Source organism: Podarcis muralis, chromosome 2 (genome assembly GCF_964188315.1).
Source record: "Podarcis muralis chromosome 2, rPodMur119.hap1.1, whole genome shotgun sequence".
Classification (NCBI taxonomy): Eukaryota; Metazoa; Chordata; class Lepidosauria; order Squamata; family Lacertidae; genus Podarcis; species Podarcis muralis.
Window position 1 is genome coordinate 50,183,007 of NC_135656.1, and position 13,756 is coordinate 50,196,762.

General features: G+C 45.1%; 1 protein-coding gene across 4 annotated transcripts in view; it reads right to left on the reverse strand.

Annotated features, from left to right (window-relative positions):
* Positions 1 to 873: 873 nt before the first annotated feature.
* ARHGEF37 (Rho guanine nucleotide exchange factor 37) overlaps positions 874 to 13,756 on the reverse strand; it is a 46,621-nt gene continuing 33,738 nt past the window's right edge. For 3 of the 4 annotated variants that reach the window (XM_028717575.2, XM_077924449.1, XM_028717577.2), the window contains 7 exons: positions 13,336 to 13,440; positions 10,449 to 10,559; positions 9,423 to 9,752; positions 6,572 to 6,700; positions 5,500 to 5,698; positions 4,211 to 4,383; positions 874 to 3,627 (listed from right to left, as the gene is read on the reverse strand). In XM_028717575.2, coding sequence (XP_028573408.2) covers positions 3,394 to 3,627; positions 4,211 to 4,383; positions 5,500 to 5,698; positions 6,572 to 6,700; positions 9,423 to 9,752; positions 10,449 to 10,559; positions 13,336 to 13,440 — 1,281 coding nt within the window. In that variant the 3' untranslated portion in view covers positions 874 to 3,393. The remainder of the gene's footprint in view (positions 3,628 to 4,210; positions 4,384 to 5,499; positions 5,699 to 6,571; positions 6,701 to 9,422; positions 9,753 to 10,448; positions 10,560 to 13,335; positions 13,441 to 13,756) is intronic. The other variant, XM_028717576.2, reaches the window with a different exon arrangement.

The window sequence follows — 13,756 nt, forward strand, 5'->3', positions numbered from 1 at the left end:
TGGCATTTTGCAAGAATAACTCAGCAGAGATGGCAAAATAGTCCTGAACTGAATCTTATTACACTATAAAGCATCCTAGCCTGATATCATGCATCTGGGAAGGGGGCTATGATGTTACTTATGGCGGAGTGTTCTGAACAACAGATTTCCTCTCCTGTCTGTCCTTTCCTTCCTTCTTTCCTTGCATGGCCCAGGGTCACTCTACATATGACTTTGTACTGCACCCTGTTCTGCTGTAGTGATTCAGGGGCGACTGAAGAGGCATGTACACTGCATGCTGATGTCACATCTATTATCAGAAACACCCACCTGTGGCTTTACAGATGCAGCATCCTCCCTCTCTGCTTCTTCCCCACCCTGCTCTCTCACACTACTTATACTAGTAGTGGCTACTAGATTTCCCTCATAGCCCCCAGCTCTCCCTTTCAATGAATTTACACCAGCTTTGTTGCAAGAGGCATTGGTACTACCTAGGGCTGGTAGTACCAGGTAGATGCAGCATAATATTCTGTTCCCATTTAGATACTGTACAGCTGAAAACCAGCCTTTAAGCTACACTAAGAGGTGGTTCACTAGAAGCAAGTATAAGACTCTCTGAAGAAGTAATAAAATCCTACGTATGGAGAAATAGATAACAAGCAGAAAATTTTGCCCTCTATAAATCAGCACCCAAAGCGTAAGGCAAGCACCCAGTTCTAGGACTGTCTGGCACGTTTTCACTTGACAAATGAGGTAGCTGAGCCACCTGGTGGTGAAACTCTGAACTTGCTGGTACATGGAGCAGGCATGATTACTGGAAGAAACAGTTTTGTAAGCATGGATGCAACACAAGTAATATGAACTCACAATTAAAAAACAAAACTCAAAGCCATCTTTGAGTAGAGGAGCAACTCTTTACTTCTTGCAATCAATGCAGTGCAAAACAGCCATTGTAAATATAAAGTGCCTTAAACATAACTGCAGGAGGGAAACAGCCCGTACAAACAGGAATTGGAGCAGGCTCATCGTCCGTGGTTACTGGTGCATCCATCACTTTATTTAGGTGAATCCACAGATTGCAGATGCTGCCGCATGTAAGATTCAGACATTTGGCGCTCAATTCATATGACTGGGATAGCCCATTAGTGTTGTGATGAGGACCTTACTTCTTCTGCCAAGGTTCACGTGAACACAGAATAGCAACTGGAGTTTTAAAAAACCAAGGGAAGCTTTGAGGAGGAAGACCAAGCTTGGCTGCCATCCCACCAACCTCTCACAAAGTGGAGCGACTTCTGCCCATGCACTGGGATGTGCAGTGCAAACCCAAGGGATCTTCTATTGAGGGTGAGTTACAACATAATGTTTTCCACTTCCTTTGTCCTCCAGCTCACATAAAATGCTGTACATCAAAGAGCAATCCCATGCATTTTTCAAGAGCTACACCTGAAGAGCCCCTGCTAAATTTTTAAACAGCATAAGCTGCATTATCAGCCACACACAGGAGCATTAGTACATCTAAATGTTTCACATAGTCTTGATCGCTCAGGTCAATGAAGACATCAGTTTTCAATGCTGGTGCCAAAAGCGTTCTGAGATGGTCGTGAAGACATGAGCGTGGGAAGGATGAGCATATTCTTTTGACGGGCGGCATGGAAAGTACATCTATATTTAGGCATACCTGTAGGCCACGGTGATCTCACAGGTATGGCTTCCCTCGCTCCAAGTTCTCCTGCCTATGTTGAAGACACACTCAGTATCCTAGCCTTTGATACTTGAGATATATATTTTAAAGACTCACCCTATTCTTCTGACTGTATATTGCTTTAACTGATTTTAATCTTGAGAGGGTTTCAGCATTGCACCAAAGCGATCATTCCATCAGGACAAGCATTTTGGCTTGCCAGATAGAACAACTCCTCCCCTCTTCTCCCCTTGCACAATGTTCTGGGGGATTCTTCCAGATCCCCCCCCCCAGACAATTTTGGGGGGCACATGGGCATGAAGGGAGAGGAGTGGGAGAAAAGCCCCATTGCACTAGTAGAAGTCCTTGCACAGGACTTCCACTTTACAGGGCTTGTTAGCTGAATCCCACCCCTTGTATTTCTATATTATAACACACCCTGAGACCTTATGGAGAAGGGCAAGTACGAAATCATCATCATCATCGGCACCAAAGAATGGATGATGATATTCTTATCATTATTCTTAGTTTATTCTTTTCTGTGCTTGTGGTAAAACAGCACAGTAGAAATGCACCTGTGGAGCCAAACCAGGATTTCTGCCTGTGTGTTTGCACCCCGCTGACCTCCCTGCCAGCTCTCTCTCTCCCTCAGTAAGAAACAGACCCACCTGCCCAGGAAGCTAGTCTGGCAGCTCTGCCCCATGCAGCAATCTGCATCTGCTTCTTGTGTTATATTGTTCATAAGCCTGGAAAAGGACCTCAGTTCATGTTTCTTTTTGCCTTCACTTCTCTTTCTGAAGGAAAGCAAACTAAAAAGAATTAAAGAGCTCATATTCGTAATGTTTTGTGCGAATCAGACCTTAGGGTCTGGCATCTGACTTGCTCCACAACCCCATAATACTTTGCATTCTCTCCTAGAGGTAGACAACTACTCCACACCCAAAGATAAAAGTTATCTAGAGCATACATGCTTTCTCGCTTGTGACTTTGTTATCTGACTTTGCTCCAGATATGTCTCCTTGCCTATCAGAGGATGGCTACATATTAAATACATTATGATTCTCTCTCCAGCAAACATATATTGCAGCACCTTTGCCTAGTTTATTAAAGCTGATTTATTATCAGAGATCAGGACTGGGCTTAGCATCTTTGGAGGTGGCAGACCATGCACATCAGTGGAAAACACTGAGCCAGTTTCTTTGGCTGTTTCCCCACTAACATTGTGTCAAAAGGAGAACATCACTTCAACAAAAGCAAAAAAGGCGCTCAATTGCCCTGTGACACACGATCTCTTTGTTTAGGTGGCCTGCTGATGCCAATTGCGATGGTTATCCTGGAATGAATACATCAGTCTGTTGTCCCTGTAATTTACTTGACACATGTGAACATCCCTTTATCAAGTAAAGCCAGTGATGAGCCGAAGGCTACATCTGTATGAGAACATTCCCTCAAAATACTTGTGGAAGAATCTTATCCTAGTAGTGTTAGGTTAAGAAAACACAATTTCAAAAAATCAGGCCACTATGAGAAGCCGCACATCCATATCCAATCACACCTTTTCAATATGTGCAGGACATGAATCCCTCCTTGACACTCATGTCAATCCACAAAACTGCTGGTCCCTTTGCCTGCCTCTTTGTTCACTGCATAATATGAAAAGTCTCATGGAGGAAATGGAAAGGGCAGGTATGTGACAGCACAGCTAACTTCTGAAATTGAGCACCTCCTTATGGCTATGTCTGCGGCGCTGGATATGGCCAAGCAGGTGAGCCCCATCCAGGTGGTTCTGGGATAGGCACCGTCACCAAGTAGCTGGAAGGCACGTAGCCCTTCTGGCCATTCACTTCCACCAGGCTCCACTCTGTGCATCCCTTCTTGTCATGAGGCTCCAACACAGTCACTGGCTCACCTGCTTGCAAGCTGACCTCATGACTGCTCCTGGCTGCGAATGGATAACCAGCAACTACCTGAGGAAAACACAGAGATTGAATGTTAAAACTGCATACATATGCCACACAAAGGGGAAGGGAGAAACAAGGGCTGCCCAGCAACAGAGGTAAACTAGGCTACCCCTCTGGGGTGCATGTCTCAGCTGTGAGAATATCATGGAGAGGTAGGCAGGCATATTGAAGTTTATGGCACAGCAGTAGCCAGGTCAGCCTTCCTTGGCCTGGTGCTTTCTGGATGTTGTTGGGCAGCAGTGCTGACTTGGACCCCACACAAGGAGGTCAGGTTCACCACTGGTTGCTCTGCCTCAGGCAGCAAAATGCCTTGGCCACAAACCATGTAGCTGGGTTATTCCAAGGCTATGCTATTCCAAGTTTCTGTCACACCAGCCGAGATCATCTTTTAAACATAATACCCACATTATATTGGGATGGTTGCACAAGTTTGCATGTATCTGAAATACAGATCTACCCAACAGTACCGCAAAATGCCTTCCATCTGCCACTGCCCAGCCATGTACACATGTATCTATGCCACAATATGCTGGGAAGAAATGAATGAAAAGAATTAAAAGAAGATTCACTGCTGAAATTTTCTACTCACATGTAAAGCCTGTGTCCTGAAATGAAGTGCTGGGCTGGGAGCTTGGGGCAAGTTGTATGGCTGATGCATCTGTTCACCACCACCACCTGGGACTGACACCTGCATTCTGGGTTTTTGGTTTTGGACTAGATGATATGGCTGGAGTTTCCCAGGCGATACATAACCTCTTGGTCCTGTAGGGCACATAAAACCATTATGGTCAAGCTGAGCAGCAGGGTCCTCTCATCGGGTACAGCGGTTTTCTTTTTGGTAATTTGGATTGATGGGTGGACTATAAATACAGTGAAGAGAATGAAAGGGTTTGGCATTATTGGAAAGATTTGTAATGGGCGGGGAGGGAAAAGGCAGGCAGAAAGGCACAGCTCTTGTGTGGAAGAGAGAAAGGATGTGTGGTTTGTACTAGTGGAAGGAAAGAAGAACAGAGTGGTGGGGAGGAATAAGAAACAAGTGCAGGATGAAGGGTATAATAACCTCGGAAACAAATTATATAAAGGAAGTCAAAGACAGAGAAAGGTGGAACTTGTGAGAAGGGGAGGATTTGGAAGCAATGGGGTGGGGGCATAAGTGGAGGAAGGAGTTTAATTTGGAAAGTACAAAGAAAGATTAATAGAGTGGTAGGAAAACCAGTGCAGGAAGAGGAAGGAGGAAGGGGTGGAGAGAGGAGCAGTATTCAGAAAAGGACACAAAGCAAAAAGGAAAAGGAAGGTTTGGGAAGAAAGGAAAAGGTGTAGATATTCTCTGACCCTGTTCTCATTGAGGCTCAAACAAGGAGCAGGCAGTTTGCAGGCCAGCCACCACCCATCCTCTCCGTCCCCTGAGCTTAATGGACTTGCCACTAGCAGCTGGCCTCCCACTTTTCAGCTAGTCATCCTTTTTCGTTGTTGTTCTGGCCCGGACAATTGCAGCAGGGTGGCTGCTGAGACAGGGTTGGCCATGTACTTGCTGCTCTTTCTTTTTCTGCGGTAATGTGTGCACTAGACAATACACACGGAGCCTTCTGGGAGCACCAAGCATGCTTCAGTCCAGCTACCCCACAGGTGCCTGAAGACTTTCCCCCCTCCAGTATGTTCAGTGGGCTCCCTTACTTTATATGAGCTGCACCCCTGCGCCTAGGCATCCCATTACCATGAACAGCAGTGTAGCAGTCCATTGAGAAGTGCAGGAGTTCATCATGACAGATGCAATTGTCACCCCCTAAGGCAGGGAGATCTGTTTCATAAGTACTGAGCTGGCAAGGTCCTTGGTAGCAAATAAAAGGTTTAGGTGTGTAGTTGCAACCCTTACCGTACCTCCACTATCCACCAGCCATCGGTTAGTGTTGCCCTTGGTGTCCCTGTCATGCAAGAGAGCCACAATCTGCCCCCTCTGCAACACCAAGTCCATGTTTTTGCTGCCGCTGGTGTTGCTTGTCACTTGATATAGCTTTTCTGGGCCATGTTTGCTCATGAGCAAATGGACTTTCCTCTCCTCTGCAGGGCTAAGAGGCTGCTGAAAAGACACAGGGAGAAGTGGGTCAGAAACATCTTCCTGCAGTCGACTGTGCGACCATGTTAGTGCACTGGAGGCTGAGTCATCATAAGTAGGGTGCAGCCACATCTGAACTAAAATATCTTAGAAGAAGATGAAACAAATCCTGCAAATTGAACCAATTCTTTACATTTGACTGCATTGAACAGTGGGTTTGTGCAGAGAACCTAACAGGATATATGCTTCCTATGGGGTAGATTTATTTTATTTTTAAGAAAATAAGAGTTAAAATTGCAGCCGGGAAGCACTGAGGAAGCAGACGTTTTGTGGGTTAAAGATGAGCTATACTGTTGCAGAATTTAGCTGTGAATAAAAACTCTGATGGGAAAAGGGGAAGGAAATTATTTGCATTTGCTTCTGTACTCACAGCTGCACTCCTTCCACAGAGATCCTCTGGGCTGGGGGTGGCTGTGGAATGCTAGTGCTAAGGCCTTTATAAACGTTTACTTAAAGAAAAATAAATGATAATAAAAAGATATTCTGAAACCTGCTGCCTTTTGCTGCCTGCCTGATCCTATCCAAGAGTTGGTTCTGTTTCATTTTTGTTTTGGTATTTTGCCTTGGGATTATTGTGGTTCCTGAGTACTGAAATTCCAATACTTTATTAGCATACGGAGGTGGGGGGTGGGTGGAAATCCAGTTACTGCCTGAAACTAGGACATATATAGTGAAGAATAGGATTATGCAAGTGTCATGGGGACCTGATGGATAGCAGCAACAACACCACTGGTATGAGTGACTTCCCCCCTCTATGCCTATGCCACATATTAATGTATCAATCAGCCATCATGTATCTGGGGAGTTGTGGGAGAGGCGCCTTCACCAGTCTCCTACCTCTGCAACAGAGCTTGGCATAACAGTCTCAAATTTCTTGCAGTAGGAGTAGAGCTGAGCTTCAGCCTGGCTTAAAGAGTCCTTCACCATCTTCCCAAAATCAGGTGCAGGGAGGTGTCTGTGTGGCAGCTGTAAAGAAGAACCTTATAATTAATTGGAGATTTTGGGGGGTGGGTGGAGGTGGATTATGGAAAGCAGAGAAAAGGTACTTTTTATGTTAAAAAAATAAGATAATAACAGAAGATAATGATGAGGTTCATAGCGGATTTTATGTACAAATATAAATTTTGCTAGAGGTTTCTGAAAGCAAGCAAAATATCCATCCTGTTTGCAAGCTAAGTCCATCCTGTTGTGTGCAGCATATGTCTCTGCCAGTGCTTACTTTGCATTTTCCTTGCTCCTTCTTTGTTTACAGTCACTGGAAGAGGGACAGAGATGAATTGCATCCTTTTGTGTGTGGAAAGGATGAGGTTGTGAGAAGGAAGTAATCTCCTATAGCCATTGGAACTGCAAGGCAAGTCGTGCTCTCTGTAGTAGCCGGTTTATAAAATGATGTATGGTGTGGAGATGGAGATATATATATAATTTCTCCATGTCCCAGAAGAATCCAAGAGTGTTGCATCACTCAGTGAAGAATGCACCTCTTCACACAATGCATCATTAATGTATGATACACTCCTGCCCCCAGTAATCATAAAGACTCCTGATTTAAATGGCTTTAAAAGAAGATTAGTCAGATTTCTAGAGATTATCCATGGCTATTTCTTGCAAAGGCTATACAGAACCTCCATGTTCAGAAGCAATATACCTCTGAATGCCAGTTGCTTGGGTACGAATTGGGGAAAGGCTATTGCCTTCATGACCTGCTTGTGCAGTTTCCTTGTGGAGAATAAATGAGAGTTTCAGTGTGATCCAAAAGAGCTATTCTTCTGTATTTTGATTTATTAAGGTAGTACGTTCTTCTAGTGCACCCAGCAGGGCTTTCTCAGTGGTGGGGCCCATGTTATGGAAGAACCTCTCCCAAGCAAGCATCCACACTGCATGTTTTCAGCTGTCTGTAATACCTTATAAGGTATTTCACAAGTTGGTTTTAGCGGTTTTGTGAGTTTAACATGTGAAAGAAGGGCACAGACTAGTTAGTTTTATTGCTGGTTTACATTATAGTGCATTGCCTCAGCACACAGTGGCAAGGCAATACTGTCATATTTGAAGGAATTCAACCTCGCTCTAAGCCATGGGTAGGCAAACTAAGGCCCGGAGACTGGATCCGGCCTAATCGCCTTCTCAGTCTGGCCCCCGGACAGTCCGGGAATCAGCGTGTTTTTGCATGAGTAGAATGTGTCCTTTTATTTAAAATGCATCTCTAGGTTACTTGTGGGGCTTGCCTGGTGTTTTTACATGAGTAGAATGTGTGCTTTTATTTAAAATGCATCTCTGGGTTATTTGTGGGGCATAGGAATTCGTTCATTTCCCCCCCAAAAAATATAGTCCAGCCCCCCACAAGGTCTGAGGGACAGTGGACCGGCCTCCTGCTGAAAAAGTTTGCTGACCCCCTGCTCTGAGCTGATAGTTCCTTCGGGGCAAGGCTTTTGGCTTGCCAGGTGGAAGGATCCTTCCTCTCTTGTCCACCACGTGCTGTTCCAGGTGTTCTCCTAACCTGCCCTGAACTACATTTGGGGGGCAGAGAGTGTCCGCTTACGGGACTCATTAGCTGAATCTTGCCCACTGGGTGGTACGCTGCTTAATTTTACTCAGAGCAGACCCATTGAAATTAATAGGCATGACTATATTAGAAACAATTAACTAAAATATGTTCAGCTGTTGCTTGTGGAGCAGGCAGTGGGGCAGCTTACCAGATCTGGGTGAAAGAGAGAAGCAGCAAGCACAGATCCTGGCATAGCAGGAAGGGGCGTTGAAAGGCTGGTGGTGTGGGAAAGAATAATAGAAGGATCTGAAACTCTGAGTCTTTTGAAATTTGGAGAGTCCCCAAGAGATTGAGAACAAGCCTATCTTAGTCAGGTGACTCACTGCTTGGGCAGGATTCTAACACTGCTGAAGCACATGTCTCTGGCTGGGCAGGAGGAACAGAATCAGCTCTCCAAAGAAAAGGCATACAGCTTCATGGTATAAATCAGGGGTCTGCAACCCGCGGCTCCGGAGCCGCATGTGGCTCTTTTACACCTTTGCCGCGGCTCCGGGGCAGATACTCCCCACTGTGGCAGGCACTGTACTGGCTGTGATGTCGCATGGGGGCGGTGCGTGCGTTAGTCACGCACAGTCCCGACGTCACCTTCCCGCCCGCTGTCAGATCGCGGCTCCGGAGATATATTTGTTTTAAATGTCGCTATGGTTTTGCGGCTCCCAGTTGTTGTTTTTTCTTCGGAAACGGGTCCAAGTGGCTCTTTTTGTCTTAAAGGTTGCAGACCCCTGGTATAAATGGAAGATCTCTTTAATAAATATGCTAATAGATGCTAGCGAAATGCTCATTGTTATCAGAAGCAGGGAGGAAGGAAGAGAGAGAGCAGTGGGCACCTGTTAGCCATAGTTAAACCTATTTCATCTCTCTATTGAACTGTTTGAGGAGAGGGGAAGTGGTTTTTAGTCTTTCCCCAACAGCCTCGCTGGTAACGTAGCAAATGTCACAGTCCAAACCGGGGTCCCTTGCATATGACCAAGAGGCAGAGCCTGGGAACCATCTTTAATTGAGATGATAGTTTCACTAAGCACCCTTTCCCACTCCATCCACTAGTGCATGTATGTCCCTAAGCCTGGGAGGCAATACAGCTACCTGTTGTCTCTAGGCACAAACACCATGACCCCACATCCTCATCCTCCCTTCCAATTTTTTTACCTGGGCAGCCTCCCGTTCTGCCTCTTGGAGAACTTGACTGGCCAGATCCCTCAGAAGGGCCACAAATGTACGCAGAATATGCCCCAGCCACTGCAGGGCCACCTGGTTGAACACTGGGAGCTCAGACACAAGCAGCGAATTTATGGCGAGATAGGTATTCATGGCAGCCTCCTCTTCATATGTCACACTGCCTGTCTCGTTCCTCTTCTCCTCAAATTCCTCATAGTCCAGCTGCTTGTCCAAGCGCTTTTTGATCAGTTTTTGAGGCCCTTTCAGAGTCTCTGACAAGTTGACCAGTGGAAGGTACACCAGGTTCTCCAGTCGTCTCCTCTGCAAAGCAAGGAAAATCAAATACAGTTCTGAAATCTTGACCTCCCCTCACTCAGCAGATGAGAGGCATCGGGGATTGGGGCCCTTTGGGGTTCCACTAGGGAAGTGCTGAGGAATTCTTGCTCCAAAAGGTCAAGGAACATGCTCTGGGTCCCATCACCAGACTCCACCTTCTCACTTGTTATGTAACACGAACAGCCCAAGCCCAAAGGAACCCAGTTCCTAACAAAGATTTGCGGCATCATTTTACAACAATGAGCAACATGGGTCAGAATACAATCAAAGGCTATGTACACAGCCAGGTCTCTCTCCCCTCCCCCAATTCGAATTGAAGTTGTTGTTGGTGGGGAATGCAGTATTTCATAAGAAGCAACAGGGTAGATATAGAAGAGAGATGGGTTTGTGGTGAATGCTGTGTGCACACTTCTTCCTAAACTAGCAGTGGGGATGCACTGGATTTAGAGTAAGCAGGAGTGTGTAAACAGCCAAACTTTCAGTGTTTGTAGAATCAAGGCAGATGTTGTAGAGCAGTAGAACATGTGTTCTGGATGATTCAGAGATAGGCAGCCATCAAATATGCTACCAGGAAATGGGAAAGCTCTGAAGCAGCCAGGGTGGAGGAAGGTAGATCTGCTACATTCTTCCTCCCTACACCACAACCAGGCTGTAACTAGAAAGAACCAAGACATTACTTACAAACTCAGCAAAGACAGTGCTGTGGAGTTTTCTTTCAAGCTGGCAATATTGTTGGATAGTCCCTCCTTCTGTTCCTAGTTCATTCTCATGTGGTTTATAGCTGAGGAACGCCTAAGAGACAAAGAAAAGAGCCTGATTACATGAAGAAGTGATTAAGATATGTTTTTGCTGCTAGGCAGTGTCACCAATACTGAACTAGATGGACCAGTATTCTGACCTGGTAGAAAGCAGCTCCCTATGGTCCCAGAGTAGGGAATTAATTTTCAATTAATTGACCCATCTGTATCCTGGTTTTCCGAAACACAGGGTAGCTAACAATGCTACGAGAGAGAGGAACCGTGAGTTATGACATTGATCCAGTAAAGGAAGATCTGTGGTGAAAATTTCTTCAAAATGCACTGGGTGGTCTTTCATCTTCAAGTCCAAACATTCTTCTCCTTTCTGTTCTGGTTACATAACCTGCTTAGAGTATCAGTGAAATATGTGACTGAATGGGGCCATTAGTACCAACAAATCTATTTTTAGATGGTGCTCTGAAGTCTCATAACTTATTACTGTGAGGCTGATTGTATACCAATAAAAACTTCCACAATCTATTTGCAGAGTCCCAAAACCATAGACTCTGCAAAGCAGCGAATTGTGATCACAGATCACCACTTTGTGTAACTAACAGCAAAGTCAACATATTTTTAATTTTTCTGATTTCAGCCAGCTCCTACTTCAGAAACATAACCTGCTCAAAGAATGAGTGAAGCAGCCTATTGTGTGGAGCCGTTCACACCAATTCTCAGTGGCAAGTGTGTTTTTAGATGGGCACACTTCTGTTTCCTCTGCATCCAGTGAGCTCCCACTTCTGCTTTGGGAAGTGGTGTACACACAATGTTAACCACAATCCACATCTATTCTGTATCTACCCTTTCATTTTTAACGAAACATTGCATTTTGATGCATTTGCAGAAGAGGGATTTGAATGGGTTAACACAAAGAAGAGTGAGGAACATAAATATTCCCAGACTATCCCTGTACCTTTAACCTGTCAACTTACTTCTTCTCTATCCCCTTGTTTCTTAGACTGATATGTTGCATCCTGTTTACAACTTCCTGCTCCTCCTCACACTCCTCTCTTCAACCTCAAGATAAGAGGGTCATCTTCCTGCTTTCCTTTAAGAGAACAAAGGAGCCGACATGACTGCCCTGTCCTCCTAGGCTAACTAGTTAGGCCAGAACTTGAAACTTTCCCATCCATGTTATGTATTTCCTAAAACAAATAACATTATCATTTTCTCACCTACAAGCATCTCTCTGTGTGTGATTGCAGCAAAGACTCACCACCCAAATGCTGCTCACTACATTCAAAAGGGTTTCAGTAGGCAATTGGGCCCTGCTATCCCAGTGGATCCAAACTGAAAAATGAATGGCCTAGCTGCACTTTAAGATGGCAATGTGTACACAGCCATTGTGCTCCAAAGTACCCCTATGGGATAGATCTGGTGTGGGGATGTATCTATCCTAAGGAAAACAGAGTCTTGTGAAAGAAAGCATCAGAATCAGTTATGAGAATAAAGAAAGTGGGAGGATTTTCTGGTCACTCTGGGCTCATCCACACTTCCTCTTCTCCTGCAACTTTCCCCTGGGGAAAACTGCTCTTTAGAGCTCAGTCGGAACAAATGGCAATTTGGGCTTTCTGTGGATTGCTATTTGCTCCGAATTAGAGCTAAAGAGCAGATTCTCCCTGGGAAAGGAATGGGGCAAGGAAAAAAATGTTTGGACCCTTGCTTTCCAGGACTGGGACAAGTGGAAGTGTGTTTAAGCCCTCTGTCTAACCTCTTTCAAGAAGTGCATTCTGAACTCTGTAATGTTGAGACTGTACTTGAGGGTGAAGTCTGGGCTCTTTGTGGCCAAGGACTGATACTTGCAGAAGTATGAGGAAGAGAAAAGCAGAGCAATTTAAAAGCTGTTGTCAACCTGCCAAACAATGCATTTGGAGGTCAGGTTGTTTCCGCCCTTGGTTCATATAATCCCAGGAGTTTATTCACACCTCCAACAGGATCTCCCCCAGGGCATGGAGCCTGAGTATGTTCGACATGCTGAATCTCAAGAGCAGGGGATTGCAGCATGTGCCAAGCACTGTTAGCTTTGAGGACACTCTTTCTGATTCATTTTCTTGCTAGCAAAACACCAGAGCAGACTGGGCATAAAGCAATAATACCACAATGAAAGGTTAAACTGTGACATAGCCCATCTCTCAGGCTCAGCGGAAGAAAGATTGATGTGTTTCCTAAGGTTTGGTTCCCTATCTGCTTTCAAAATCTATACTGGTGGAAACTATCTCAATTCCTGCAGGAAGATTACAGCTTGCCTCCCAGAAGAGCATTTATTCATACTTACTCCTTTCCTTTCAATTACCTGTTAATATACCGGAGGAATTGTGGATGAATATCCCATCCACAGATATGAACCTGAAATGCACAGATGGCAAGGAAGACCCCAAAGGTGTAGCCAGGTGTTTATGTCAGACTCACATCTGAAAACGTTCTCCAATGTAAAGATGTGCATCTGCAGCCATTTTAAGAGCATAAAAATATTCCTGCTAGATCCCTCATGCAGACTCATTTCCCCGAATTGAATTTGGATTAGTGCTGTTTCTCTGTGGCTTGCGGAAATCAGAACTAATGGGCCCAGGCACTTACATGCAAACTAAAAGTTTTAACTCTGATACAAATGGGCAGACCTCAGTCATGATTCTCCAAGTACTTTCTGACCAGCTACTGAAACGTTGTCAGAGACAATGATGGGTTGTCAAGGGTACTCTAAGAAATCCCTGCTGAGTACTCTGTGTACTTATCCCATGAGCTAGCTTCAACATGAGATAAATGAATATTAATACCTCCGTGTTGCTCAGGAAAGAGGCCACATTCTCCTTCAGATCGGCTACAGCTGATGACAAATCTTGGAACTTTTCTTCCAGTGTGTCAAACTCTTTGTCCTTTGTCTAAAGACCAGAGAGAGGAAATTATATTATAGCCCCAATGAACAGCAAAGGGTTAGCCTTAAGTTATAGAATGCTAGGAGAGAAGATGAGACACTAAATGTGTTGGCATGGTAGCAACACTACATAGTGATGCCTGCGCATGTGCATCATTGCTTTACATTTATATTGCAAATAATGGGTTGAATGGGATGCGGGTGGCGCTGTGGGTAAAAGCCTCAGCGCCTAGGGCTTGCCGATCGAAAGGTCGGTGGTTCGAATCCCCGCGGCGGGGTGCGCTCCCGTTGTTCGGTCCCAGCGCCTGCCAACCTAGCAGTTC